Source organism: Aquarana catesbeiana, linkage group LG03 (assembly GCF_042186555.1).
Source record: "Aquarana catesbeiana isolate 2022-GZ linkage group LG03, ASM4218655v1, whole genome shotgun sequence".
Taxonomy (NCBI): Eukaryota; Metazoa; Chordata; class Amphibia; order Anura; family Ranidae; genus Aquarana; species Aquarana catesbeiana.
This window is the reverse complement of record NC_133326.1, coordinates 333,091,903-333,106,250: the sequence shown is the minus strand read 5'-3', so window position 1 is coordinate 333,106,250 and position 14,348 is coordinate 333,091,903. Positions and strand designations below refer to the sequence as shown.

The following is a 14,348-nucleotide window of genomic DNA, read 5'->3' as shown; positions in this document are numbered from 1 at the left end:
GGTGCCCTGACACTATGAAAAATAAACCAACTAACCAGTGTCACCCGTAACGGTTATACGGTGATCAGTGGTGAAAGGGTTAACTAGGGGGCAATCAAGGGGTTAAAACATTTATTAGATAGTATATGGGGGTCCCTGTCACTATAAAATGCTGACGGCGAACCTAAATATTTACGTTCCTAACTAGCGTCACCAGTGGCACTAATACAGCGATCAGAAAAATGATCGCTTAGTGACACTGGTGACAGGGGGTGATCAAGGGGTTAAAACTTGGTTAGGGGGGTACCCTAGACCTAAAGGGGGTAACACTCACTGTCCTAACACTGTAACTGTCACTAACTGACACCCTGCAGTAATCAGAAAAAAAAAATACTGCTTGGTGTCAGTGTTACAGGGAGGGGGGAGGGGTGATCGGGGGGGGGGGATCGTGTGTGTGTGTGTGTGTGTGTGTGTTGGTGCACTTACATGTCTTCTCTCCTCAGCGCTAGAACGGAAACTGCCGAGCCGAGGAGAGATGACATCACATCCTCTGCCTGTGTGTACTATACACAGGCAGGGGATGTTCCTCATTGGCTGGGAGCGATCGCGAGGGGGGGGCCACGATCGGATTGTCTCTCATCGCTCCTAGCCAAATGCCGCTGGCACCGGGGGGGGGTCCGATCGGACCCCCCGCCCACAGGAAGGCAATCACGTATGGGTACGTGATTTTGCCTGCCCGTGCCATTCTGCTCACGTATATATGCGTGAGGCGGTCGGCAAGTGGTTAAGGGAGAGATTGTTTTTGTATGGCCAGCATATACTATTTTACAGTTCTGTTTGAAAATCTGCAAAAAACTCTAACTTTTTTTTTTTTTTTTTTCTTTATCCACTTGCCAAACGTCACACGAACATTTATGTTGACAGAATGGCACGGACAGGCAAATGGGCGTACAGGTACGTCCCTTTAAATTTGCCGCCGTTTGGCTGCGCGCGCCACCTTGCCGCAAGCTCCGTGAGTGTGATCGCGGGTCCCGCGGACTCTGTCTGTGGGGATACTCGCGATCGTCTCGCGGAGAGAACGGGGAAATGCTGATGTAAACAAGCATTTCCCCATGCTTCCTAGTGACAGGACAGTGATCAGTGTTGTGACACACGTAGCCCATCCCCCCCCCTCCCTACAGTTAGAACACATCCCTAGGACACACTTAACCCCTGCAGTGCCCCCTCCTGGTTAACCCCTTCACTGCCAGTCACATTTACACAGTAATCAATGCATTTTTAATCGCACTGATCGCTATGTGAATGGTCCCAAAATAGCGCAAAAAGTGTCCGATTTGTCCGTCATAATATCAGTCATGATAAAAATCGCTGATCGCATCCATTACTAGTAAAAAAAAAAAATAAATATTAATTGCCATAAAACTATCCCCTATTTTGTAGACGCTATAACTTTTGCAAAACCAATCAACCGCTTATTGCGTGATGTGTTTACCAAAAATATGTAGAATTTTTTTTTCAAAATTGTCGCTTTCTTTGTTTATAGCACAAAAAATAAAAACCGCAGAGGTTATCACATGCCACCAAAAGAGAGCTCTATTTGTGGGGGGAAAAGATGTCAATTTTGTTTGGGTGCCACGTTGCACGACCGCACAATTGTCAGTTAACCACTTAAGCCCCGGACCATTTGGCTGCCCAAAGACCAGAGCACTTTTTGCGATTCGGCACTGTGTCGCTTTAACTGACAGTCGTGCAACGTGGCTCCCAAACAACAAAATTGACTTAAGTGTGTGTGTGGAATTAAGTGTGTCCTAGGGAGTGATTCTAACTGTGGGCGTGGCTATCTGTGACATGACACTGATCACAGCTCCCAATTACAGGGAGCTGTGATCAGTGTCAGTGTCACTAGGCAGAACGGGGAAATGCTTGTTTACATCAGCATTTCCCCGTTCTTCCTCTCCGTGAGGCAATCGTGGGTATCCCGGCGGACATTGCGTCAGCGGGACCTGCGATCACACTCACGGAGGTCGCGACAGGCGCTCTGGCAAACCGATTCTTAAAGGGCAACGTACAGGTACGTTAATCTGCCTGTATGTGCCCTTCTGCCGGTGTGAGCCAGTCAGCAAGCGGTTAAAGTGACGCATTGCCAAATCTCAAAGTGCTCTGGTCTTTGGCCAACCAAATGGTCTGGGGCTTAAGTGGTTAAATTGATACGAGTCTGATATTTACCAGATTCAAAGTCTAATATATACAGTATATCTTTTCTGTTTGTTCTCAGAGTGGATTAGAGATTTTGCTCCCTTATAATATATTTGGTTATTTATATTTACCACTGCATATTGATATTTAAGAATACTTTTTTTTTTTTTTTTTTTTTTTTTTTTTTTTTTTTACTTTACATATTAACTAAATTATACACCATATTTTGTTTTGATCGGTTAATAACCTTAAAAAATCGCCCAACTAATCGATTATTAAAATTTAGTTGCGGCCCTAAAAATAACCATCATTCACCCTTGGTCTGGAGCTCCATGCAAGATTTTGCCTCATGGGGGTAAGAATGATCATGAAGTGAGGGATCAGCCCAGAACTACACGGGAGGAGCTTATGAATGATCTCAAGGCAGTTGGGACCACCTACCAAACCATTGGTAACACAGTATACCCCCATGGACTGAAATCCTTCAGTGCCCACAAGGTCCCCCTCAAGATGGCACATGTACAGGCCCATCTGAAGTTTGTCAATGAACATGTAAATGATTCACAGAAGGTGCTGTGGTCAAATGAACTATAAATTGAGCTCTTTGGCATTAACTCGACTCTTTGTTTGGAGAAAAAAAAAATGCGGACTATGACCCCCAAGAACACCATTCCTACAGTCAAGCACAGAGGTGGAAACAATATGCTTTGGTGCTGTTTCCTAAGGGTACAGGCTGACTTTGCCGCATTGAGGAGCCAATAGATGGGACCATGTATTGCAAATCTGGGATGAGAGATAAAGTGATCAGTGCAACTTGATAAGAGAAGTGTATGTTACCTGTGAGCAATAAAGTCTCCTAAGTAAACAAATGCACTCCTGTGTAGATTTAAGCAATAAAGTGTACTGTGCAAAATGACAATAAATAAAACAGAATACAAAATCAACTCCTGTGCAAATAACGTATTGTGCAAATGGATAAATCTGTGCAAATGAGTGAATTCCCAGGTAGCTCAAAGGCATGGAACTATAACACAACTCTGTAGTGTAATGATATCGTTCACTGTCTAAAATAGACACTGGTGAACATGTCATCAAAGGGAATCTTCAATAGGAGATCTTCATAAACACCACTTAATGCTCTTTGGACTCTGCACAGATTATTTAGCTACCTGGGACTTTTAACTCATTTGCACCGATTAGTTATCTATTTGCACGTTACGTTATTTGCACAGGAGTTTATTTTATTTGTCATTTTGCACAGTACACTTTATTGCTTAAATCTACACGAGTTCTATTTTGCACAGGAGTGTATTTGTTTACTTGGGAGACTTTTTTTTTTTTTTTTTTTTTTGTCACAGGTAATATACATTTTATCTTAAGTTGCGCTGATCACTTTTTTATCTCACACCAAGTGTGTGCATTGTATACACTTTAGGTCTTTCCTGGGGTTTTTTGGTTGATATTTTGTCTCTCACTTTAAAATGTACCTATGATAAAAAAAAATTCTAGGCCCTTCATTTCTTAAGTGGACAAACTTACAAAATCTGCAGGGGATCAAATAATTTTTCCTTGAAGATATGGATTCTCAGTGGGATGTCTGCTGCCATTTGGACAGAGTGAACACCCCTCCATTTTTCTACATGAAGTTTCATCAAAAAGCAGGTTCCATTGTAGGTTTTATTGTGGATTTAGGGGTCTTAATTTTATAAAATGTTTAACTGCCGGTTCTGAGTATAATCAACTATGAAAATTACTTTTGCAGGATATTATTGATTTGACAATCAACCACACTGCACTGGAGAACCTACCAGAGGTGAACAGCAGTGTTATTGATCTCACTGCTAACGAAGATGGTCTAGGATTAAGTCCTGGAACATCACCCTTCAAGGATGAGCTTTCAAACTCCAATAGTAATGGGGATATGTACTTTCCATCTAACAGCTCCTCTGGTGTGATCTCAGAAAATGAGGAAGGGACCAGTGAGTTCAGTTGGAGAACAGACAGTGAAACAACCCCAATAGAAAACGGTTTACTGCATAGAGATGTTTCTACTTCATGGAAAGACAGGTGCCTTACAGATGAAGTCAGCACGAATTGCCTTACATTTAAAGCAGACATTAAGGAACACTCAGATTCTACTTTAACTTTACAAGGGTCGTCTCCTTTACCCACTCTTGCTAGTGGTGAAAGCAGCTCAGACTTTGCAATCGGGTTTCCAAATCGGCCTCAGTTTGATGCAGGATCCATGTCCCCTCTGCCTACAGTAGAAGAATCTAATATGCAACCACCTCCAATCAACAAAGCTTTACTTTATAAACTGAGATGCTTCAAGAAACCACCGGTCAGTCATCTCTTCCATGGACTCGAAAAAACAGAAAAGGTAATGGCATGTGTGTGTGACCAACAAAAGCGCCTAGAAAAGATTCCTATGCATAAGTTCAAATATCTACAGTGGATATAAAGATTTAAACACCCCCCCCCCCCCCCCCCCCCCCCCCATAAAAATGCCAGGTTTAAATGTAAGATCCCTTCTAAATTTTCTCCAATTTGAATGTCACCTATAAGCTGTGCAATTCAATTGGAAAGAATAAACTTACAATAATATGGTTGCATAAATATGCAGAGTTTTTTTTTTTTTTGGGTAGGATTTAATTGGCATGGCACTACTTGCCTTGGGTATTTTTGCCCACTCTTCCTTGCAGAAGGTCTCGAAATATGTGAATCCAGGACAGCGATGAGAAATTTTATGTTATGGCCTAAAGTGGTTGTAAAGGCTGAAGTGTGTGGGGGTTTTTTTTTTTTTTTCCCCCCTCTAATGCATTTGCTGTATTAACCACTTGAGCCCCGGACCATTATGCTGCCTAAGGACCAGAGGTCTTTTTTCCAATTTGGCACTGCGTCGTTTTAACTTTTAATTGCGCGGTCATGCAATGCTGTACCCAAACGAAATTTGCGTCCTTTTCTTCCCACAAATAGAGCTTTCTTTTGATGGCATTTGATCACCTCTGCATTTTTTTTATTTTTTGCGCTATAAACTGAAAGACCGAAAATTTTGAAGAAAAATTATATTCTACTTTTGTTATAAAAAAAATCCAATAAACTCAATTTTAGTCCATACATTTAGGCCAAAATTTATTCGGCCACATGTCTTTGGTAAAAAAAAAAGTCAAGCGTATATTTATTGGTTTGCGCAAAAGTTATAGCGTCTACAAACTAGGGTACATTTTCTGGAATTTACACAGCTTTTAGTTTGACTGCCTATGTCATTTCTTGAGGTGCTAAAATGGCAGGGCAGTACAAACCCCCCCCACCCCCCCCCCCCCCCCAAATGACCCCATTTTGGAAAGTAGACACCCCAAGGAAATTGCTGAGAGGCATGTTGAACCCATTGAATATTTATATTTTTTGTCCCAAGTGATTGAATAATGACAAAAAAAAATTTACAAAAAGTTGTCACTAAATGATATATTGCTCACACAGGCCATGGGCCTATGTGGAATTGCACCCCAAAATACATTCAGCTGCTTCTCCTGAGTATGGGGATACCACATGTGTGGGACTTTTTGGGAGCCTAGCCGCGTATGGGGCCCCGAAAACCAATCACCGCCTTCAGGATTTCTAAGGGCATAAATTTTTGATTTCACTCCTCACTACCTATCACAGTTTTGAAGGCCATAAAATGCCCAGATGGCACAAACCCCCCAAATGACCCCATTTTGGAAAGTAGACACCCCAAGCTATTTGCTGAGAGGCATGTTGAGTCCATGGAATACTTTCTTTTTTGACACAAGTTGCGGGAAAGTGACAATTTTTTTTTTTTTTTTTGCGCACAAAGTTGTCACTAAATGATATATTTCTCACACAGGCCATGGGCATATGTGGAATTGCACCCCAAAATACATTTAGCTGCTTCTCCTGAGTATGGGGATACCACATGTGTGGGACTTTTTGGGAGCCTAGACGCATACGGGGCCCCGAAAACCAAGCACCGCCTTCAGGATTTCTAAGGGCGTAATGTTGTGATTTCACTCCTCACTACCTATCAGTTTTGAAGGCCATAAAATGCCAAGATGGCACAACCCCCCCCCCCCCCCCCCAATGACCCCATTTTGGAAAGTAGACACCCCAAGCTATTTGCTGAGAGGCATGGTGAGTATTTTGCAGCTCATTTGTTTTTGAAAATTGAAGAAAAAAAATTATTTTTTTTTTTTCAATTTTCAAAAGTTTGTGACAAAGTGAGGTCTGCAAAATACTCACTATACCTCTCAGCAAATGGCTTGGGGTGTCTATTTTCCAAAATAGGGGCCTTTGGAGGGGGTTGTGCCATCTGGGCATTCCATGGCCTCCGAAACTGTGCTAGGCAGTGAAGAGTGAAATCAAAAATTTACGCCCTTAGAAAGCCTGAAGGCGGTGCTTGGTTTTCGGGGTCCCGTGTGCGGCTAGGCTCCCAAAAAGTCCCACACATGTGGTATCCCCATACTTGGGAGAAGCAACAGAATGTATTTTGGGGTGTAATTTCACATATTCCCATGGCATGTTTGAGCAATATATCATTTAGTGACAACTTTGTGCAAAAAATAAAAAAAGATTTGTCTCTTTCCCGCAACTTGTGTCACAATATAAAATATTCCATGGACTCGACATGCCTCTCAGCAAATAGCTTGGGGTGTCAACTTTCCAAAATGGGGTCATTTGGGGGGGTTTGAACTGTCCTGGCATTTTATGCACAACATTTAGAAGCTTATGTCACACATCACCCACTCTTCTAACCACTTGAAGACAAAGCCCTTTCTGACACTTTTTGATTTTCTTGCAAAAAAAATTATTTTTTCATGTAATTACTTTGAACCCCCAAACATTATATATTTTTTTTAAAGCAAATGCCCTACAGATTGAAATGGTGGGTGTTTCATATTTTTTTTTTCACAGTATTTGCGCAGCGATTTTTCAAACGCATTTTTTGGGGAAAAAACACTTTTTTTTTAAAATTTTAATGCACTAAAACACACTATATTGCCCAAATGTTTGATGAAATACAAAAGATGATCTTAGGCCGAGTACATGGATACCAAACATGACATGCTTTAAAATTGCGCACAAACGCGCAGCGGCGACAAAATACATTTTTAAAAGCCTTTAAAAGCCTTTACAGGTTACCACTTTAGATTTACAGAGGAGGTCTACTGCTAAAATTACTGCCCTCGTTCTGTCCTTCGCGGTGATACCTCACATGCATGGTGCAATTGCTGTTTACATTTGACGCCAGACCAACGCTTGCGTTCGCCTTTGCGCGAGAGCAGGGGGGGACGGGTGCTTTTTTTTTTTTTTTTTTTTTTTTTTTTTTTTTTAATTGGGCTCTATTAGACCCTAGATCTCTCCTCTGCCCTCAAAGCATCTGACCACACCAAGATCGGTGTGATAAAATGCTTTCCCAATTTCCCAATGGCGCTGTTTACATTCGGCGAAATCTAAGTCATGAAATGCCCGTAGCTTCCGGTTTCTTAGGCCATAGAGATGTTTGGAGCCATTCTGGTCTCTGATCAGCTCTATGGTCAGCTGGCTGAATCACCGGCTGCATTTTCAGGTTCCCTGTTGGGACCGGAAAGCCAGAGAAAAACATGGAAGACGGTGGGGGGCATTCCCTCCCACTGCTTGCAAAAGCAGTCTAGAGGCTAATTAGCCGCTAGGATTGCTTTTACATGAAAGCCGACCGCTGGCTGAAAATGATACCAAGATGATACCTAAACCTGCAGGCGTCATTCTGGTATAACCACTCAGAGTCCAGCAACATACCAGTACGTTGCTGGTCCTTGTTAGGCATATATTGTAAACTTTTTTTTTCATGCAGCCTGTGGGCTGAACGAAAAAAAGATATTGATCGGTGGGTATGCCCACCATTAGAATACCTCCCTTCATCCACCCACTTCTAATGATGGGCATACATGCACCATTTATATATGCCGAAGCATGGGGGCATCCTCCCGCAAAAGGCAGGAGCAAATTGCTCCTCCACCCACTGCTGCCCCCACGCTTCGGCATATATGCTGAAGTATGTAACTGGTGGTGAAATCACCTCCGACAGCGCTGGAGTCACGGCTTTATATATCGTGGGAGCAAACGCTGTTGCTGTCAAGATAAATAAATCCGCGCTGCAACTGAATGGCGTACCTGAAAACAATAAAATGGTTACCAACAAAACACTGTAAACGGTAAAGTATAAAAAATCTGAAAAGCAAACATGGTAAGACATAATAACAATAAAACATTGCAGAATAGAATAGAGTAAAAAAGAGCAGAACAATAGAGAGAGAGAACAATAAAACTACTATTTTTGTTTGTTTTTTTTTTTTTTTTTTTTTTTTTTTGTAACTTTTAACTTTTGTAACTCGTTCCAGGTTTGGGTCTCTCAAAATGCAATGGCATCTTGGGAGACCCTGTGTTAGTGTGCCTAGTCTGTGCAGTGCTGAACCCTACGCTAATACTCAACTAATGTATGGTAGCGTTCAAAGCATTCACCCATGCAAAGACCAGGATTGCCAGGACAGGAGGGACAATAAGACCGGGTGTCACTCCTAAATCCGCGCTTGCTGCAGACACGACATCTTTTTTGGGGGGCTCGTTGGGTAGGGGTACTCGGGATGGCATAAAGAAAATGCCTCTCATGCAGCCGGCTTACTGCATTTGGTTGGGGAAGGTGAGGTAGAGCACCGTCTGGAAACAGAAGGGCTGACGATCTCTTCCTGGAATTTAAGGAAGGATCCAGTCTGTCCTGAAGCTCTGTATAGCACATGAGCATTCAGCAAAGCCAATTGAAATAAACACACTTTTTTGTACCAGCGCCTGGCCTTACGGGCAACTAGGTACGGCGCCAACAACTGGTCGTTGAGGTCCACCCCTCCCATATTAAGGTTGTATTCGTGGACACAGAGGGGTTTCTCCACAACACCAGTCGCCGTAGGAATTTGGGTCGTCGTGTCTGCATGAAGGGAGGTGAGAACGAAAACATTCTTCTTATCCCTCCACTTCATAGCGAGCAAATTATTATACTTCAAGCAGGCTCTCTCCCCCAGCCTAAGACGGGAATCTACAAGCCGCTGGGGAAAGCCCTGGCGATTAGGTCGCACGGTGCCACATGCTCCAATCTGCTGCTCAAACAAGTGACTAAAAAGTGGAACGCTCGTATAATAATTGTCCATGTACAAGTGGTACCCCTTTCCGAATAAGGGTGACACCAAGTCCCACACTATCTTGCCAGCGCTTCCTATGTAGTCAGGGCAGTTTGTCGGCTCTACGTGACTATCTTTGCCCTCGTAAACCATAAAACTATATGTATAGCCTGTGGCCCTGTCACAGAGCTTATACATCTTGACCCCGTATCTGGCACGCTTGCTGGGAAGGTACTGTTTGAATGACAAGCGGCCAGAAAATTTAATCAGGGACTCATCAACGCAGACAACTTGATGGGGGTAAACAAGTCTGCAAAACGTTGGTTGAAGTGGTTTACGAGGGGCCGAATTTTGTAGAGCCGATCGTATGCAGGGTCTCCACGAGGACGACAGAGTTCATTGTCGTTGAAGTGCATGAACCGCAAAATCTGCTCGTATCGTGCCCTGGCCATGGAAGCAGAGAACAAGGGTGAATGGTAAATTGGGTCAGTGGACCAATATGACCGCAACTTACTCTTTTTATTCAACCCCATGAGGAGGGAAAGGCCCAGAAAGGTCTTAAACTCGGAGACCGTAATTGGTCTCCAATCTCTGGCAAGGGAGGACTGGGGATTAGCGGCGATGTGTTGACCAGCGTATAAATTGCTTTGGTCCACAATAGATCTATAGAGATCTTCGGTGAAAAACAGTGAATAAAAATCCAGTGGCGTAAAGTTAACTGTTTCCACCTGAATTCCGGGTTGGCCAGTGAAAGGAGGAAGTACGGGTGCTGCAGAAGCGGAGGGTTCCCAATTAGGATTGGCCAATGCAGCAGGAAGGGCACTATGGGCACGACGGGCCTGTGTTTGTCTTCTTGGTGGCAGCGGGACACTACTAGTGCTTGCCACCACGCCAGCTTGAACTGCACTTATGGGACTCGCCACGTCACCACGTGATACTGCAGTTCTGGATGTACGACCAGGGTCTACTAGGCCGCTGGTGCTTGCCAGTTCACCAGAAGGAGTAGCGGCGCTAGTACTGCTCTGCTCCATACGAGAGCCCTGCGGTTCTTGCACTTCAAGGACAGAAGAAGATTGGGGTCTGGTACGCCTGACCTTAGCAGGGACCACAACTCCGTCGTCAGAGCTATCTGTCATGGAGCCGCTGTCCTCTACAGGTTCGTATTCTGAGCCTGAACTTGACAGATGAGTGACTTCCTCTTCACTATCTGTCATGCTCAGAAACATGTAGGCCTCTTCACTAGTGTACCTTCGATTTGCCATTTTGGGCTCTAAATTTAGGGGTACACTAGTGAGGCTCGCAGGCAAAAAAGCTCCTGACTGTCAGCGACTGTATCAAAACGCTACCAAAAAACTGTTAGCGATCGCAGGGATCAGGCCTGACTCTGCGAACGCTGCAGTTATGTGTGCTTAGTGTTTTGTAAGTGTCAGTTATCGATCGATACTGCACCTGGGTGGGCTGGGCAGGGCTGGGCCGAGGAGCAAAACGCAGGTGCTAGCAGGTATCTGGGCTGATCCCGCTAACACTGCGTTTCAGGGAACCCTAAACTGCTGGGGAGTATAGATCTGATCGGATCAGATATTGATCCGCTCAGATACTATAGCACTAAGGGAGGTGTATGCTGCGTGCGTGGGTTTTAGCGGTACTGGCGCTAACCTGATGCTGCCTGGGGCGACGCAGACCTTAGCTGACCCTAAAAATGTAATTTATATCACCGCCGGGCAATTAGGGGGTTAAACCTTTATAGGGTAATAAACGGCGGGTGCCCTAAAACTATAATAAACTATAATAAACTGTAATAAACTACAAAAAACAAACTAGCTAACCAGCGTCACCCGTAACACTTATACGGTGATTGCTGGTGAAAGGGTTAACTAGGGGGCAGTCAGGGGGTTAAAACCTTTAGCAGGTAGTATATGGGGGTCCCTGTCGCTATAAAACACTGACAGCGAACCTATATACTTACCTCCCTAACTAGCGTCACCTGTGTCACTAATACAGCGATCAGAAAAACGATCGCTTAGCGACACTGGTGACGGGGGGTAATCAAGGGGTTAACCTTTATTAGGGGGTGTTAGGGGGGTACCCTAGACCTAAAGGGGGCTAACCTAACTGCCCTAACACTTGTAACTGACACAAACTGACACCAATGCAAAAAAAAAAAAAAAATGCTATTGGTGTCAGAGTGACAGGGGGTACAGGGGGGTGATCGGGGGGTGACAAGTGTGCCTGGCGTGTTCTACTGTTAGGGTAGTGTTGTGCAGACTTACTTGATGTCTTCTCTCCTCGGCGCCGCGATGAAAAGACCGGCTTGAGGAGGGATGACATCACTTCCTTTCCTTCTGTTTACATTACAGAGGGAAAGGAAGCATTCTCATTCGCCGGGAGCGATCGGGAGGGGGTGGCCAACAATGGATGGCCTCCCCCTCACCTCTCATCGCCCGGGAAGAAATGGCGACCGCCTCGGGCACCGGGGGGGACCGATCGGACCCCCCACCCGCGGAAGGCAAATCGCATACATGTACGTGATTTTGCCTGTCCGTGCCACCTTGCTGACGTACATCGGCGTGAGGCAGTCGTCAAGTGGTTAAAACTAAAAATGTAATGTTGCAGCTTGCCAATCATTAGATATGGTGGCTGCATTTGTTTTTTCTAAGGCTTTTTTCACCTGGTGATCTGAACCAGTAACAACTATCCTGTATTGGAGTGTCCCCACTCTGGATAAAGAAGCACAGGGGCACCTTTAATACAGTAGCATTGTTAATCTGTGGGGAGGGGAGTGTTATGCACCCTATACACGGTCGGATTTTCCGATGGAAAATGTCCGATCGGAGCATGTTGTCGGACATTCCGACCGTGTGGGCTCCATCGGACATTTTCCATCGGATTTTCCGACACAAAGTTTGAGAGCAGGCTATAAAATTTTCCGACAACAAAATCCGATCGCGTCAATTCCGAACGTGTGTGGCCTGTTCTGACGCACAAAGTGCCACGCATGCTCAGAAGAAATTACCAGACCGAGCTGTTCCGTCTCGGAAACGTAGCGTTTGCAATGGATACAACACTTTCGTCACGGTGCAATGTTAAAAATGGTTTAATACAGCGCACTCTTCATGTGAGAAGAATGAATTAGTTTTGCTGCTCATATTCAGACTTCTCACAAACTTCTTTCTTTATTATTTAGCGGGATTACCTTAATATATTTAGATTTGTCACATCTGACAAATTTTTTTTTTTTAAAAGGCAGATTTTTTTTCTATTTTCAGTTTGTATTTTTTACAAGGCTGATCTTTGTTTTATTTTTAGTTTTACTCCAGAATATTTTTGTGTTTTGTGTGTCAAGTTACCACAACACCATTATTATCTTGTATTATTTAATCTCAAGGAGATTGTGTGTTTGGTGTTGGTGTCCCTTGTTAATTTCACATTGTATTTTTGAAATGTACCTGAATCCTCACAAACTGTCCTTTTTTGAAGGAAAACACACATAGGCGAGTATAATTGAACCAAAAAATACTTTAAGGGCTCAGAACCAAACAAAGAGGCAACGCTGAATAAACAGCAGAAATTAGCGAAGCCTTGGACCCCCAGGGCAGACATCAATTCTTGAACATCAAAATTGGTGGCCTGAGGAGTCCATATGTAAGGGAGTGCAGTCTGGTCCAGAAGTCCCAGAGATCTGTAAAGCAGCAGATGACATCTGTGTCCCCAGGCTGTGGTACCACAAGAGGCTGCATCTTTTGCCTTACCAGACTGGATCCAGGGTCCTCACTTTCTGGTCTTCCTTCCACGCTTCCTTCCTGGCTGTGGCTCTGCTGTTGGAGATGTGGCAGGAGGGGGAGGACTAGTAGGACCTGGAGGAGGGGGAGGACCATGTGTGAGGTCACAAATGTGGGTCTCAGATGTTTGGTCCCTCGACCCCTTATTGAGAGCTTCCAACATTAATGACTCGCACATGAGTTGTTGGCCCTCCTCCATCCGCTGCATTTTACAGGCAATTATGGCAGCAAAGTCCTCCACGGTGTGGTGCTCCCAGGGCCTCTGTAGCCTTCCAAAAGAGGCCTATGGCAGCCTCCTCTATGGTACTCCTCTTCCTGCCACTTTCTCTTTGCAGGTGTAGGGGAGGGACCTGCATATCAGGCAGCCTGCTCGGCCCGGCCACCTCCTGGCTGAGACTTCCCTGTGTATGAAAAAGGGACATGGTTGTAATGTTTTGCATCATCAATCACAATACTAAATTAGTACTCCAAACTAACATCTAGTTAACATCATTGATTGGACAACCTGAAATATTTAGAGGAATGCTATACCTGGCTCAATCTGGGCTCCTCCACATGTTGCTGCCTGGAAGGCCCAGGTTGGGCGTCAGAAGCCTCAGCTGGGGGGGAAGGAAGCGTGGAAGGAAGACTGGAGAGTGCTGGCCTGGGTTCAGTCTGGCCTGCCAGAAAATGCAGCCTGTCATAGTACCACATCCTGGGGACATAGATGTCATCTGCTGCTCCGGATATTTGCGAATCCTGGACTTTCTGGCGCTCCCTTAGATGTGTGCTCCTCAGGCCACCAATTAGGATCTTCAAATATGTGATGTCTGCCGTGGGGATCACCTGCTTCACAATTTCCAACAATTGATCCAGCGCTGCCTTCCTCTTTGTTTGGTTCTTATAATGTGGGTGGTTGATCTCCCACAGACAAGGCAGCTCCCTGAACATGTCAATGAATATTGCCATGAAGTCGGTATCGTTCAAGATATCCATTTTCACTGCAAGACACAACACAAACCCTAATGTCAGCCAAAACTCTCCTAATCTTGTTACAATATAGGCCTCAATCTAGAAGCAGTATAGGCCCAAGTTTGTCTCACCTTTGTTCTTACGATCTGCGCCTCCGATGCTCCTTCCTCTGCTCACAGATCGTACGTAATACACACGCGTGTTACGCTTTAGACACTGTGCATGCGTGTAACTCCGCCCACCCCTGACATTCTTTCTAGTCTATTCCCCGCCCCTT

At 44.6% G+C, this 14,348-nt stretch overlaps 1 protein-coding gene across 4 annotated transcripts in view; it reads left to right on the top strand.

Annotated features, from left to right (window-relative positions):
* SIMC1 (SUMO interacting motifs containing 1) overlaps positions 1-14,348 on the top strand; it is a 138,611-nt gene that overhangs the window by 14,498 nt on the left and 109,765 nt on the right. For 3 of the 4 annotated variants that reach the window (XM_073620538.1, XM_073620537.1, XM_073620539.1), the window contains one exon: positions 3,938-4,555. The exons of the other annotated variant lie outside the window; for it this stretch is intronic. In XM_073620538.1, coding sequence (XP_073476639.1) covers positions 3,938-4,555 — 618 coding nt within the window. The remainder of the gene's footprint in view (positions 1-3,937; positions 4,556-14,348) is intronic. 4 annotated transcript variants of the gene reach the window in all.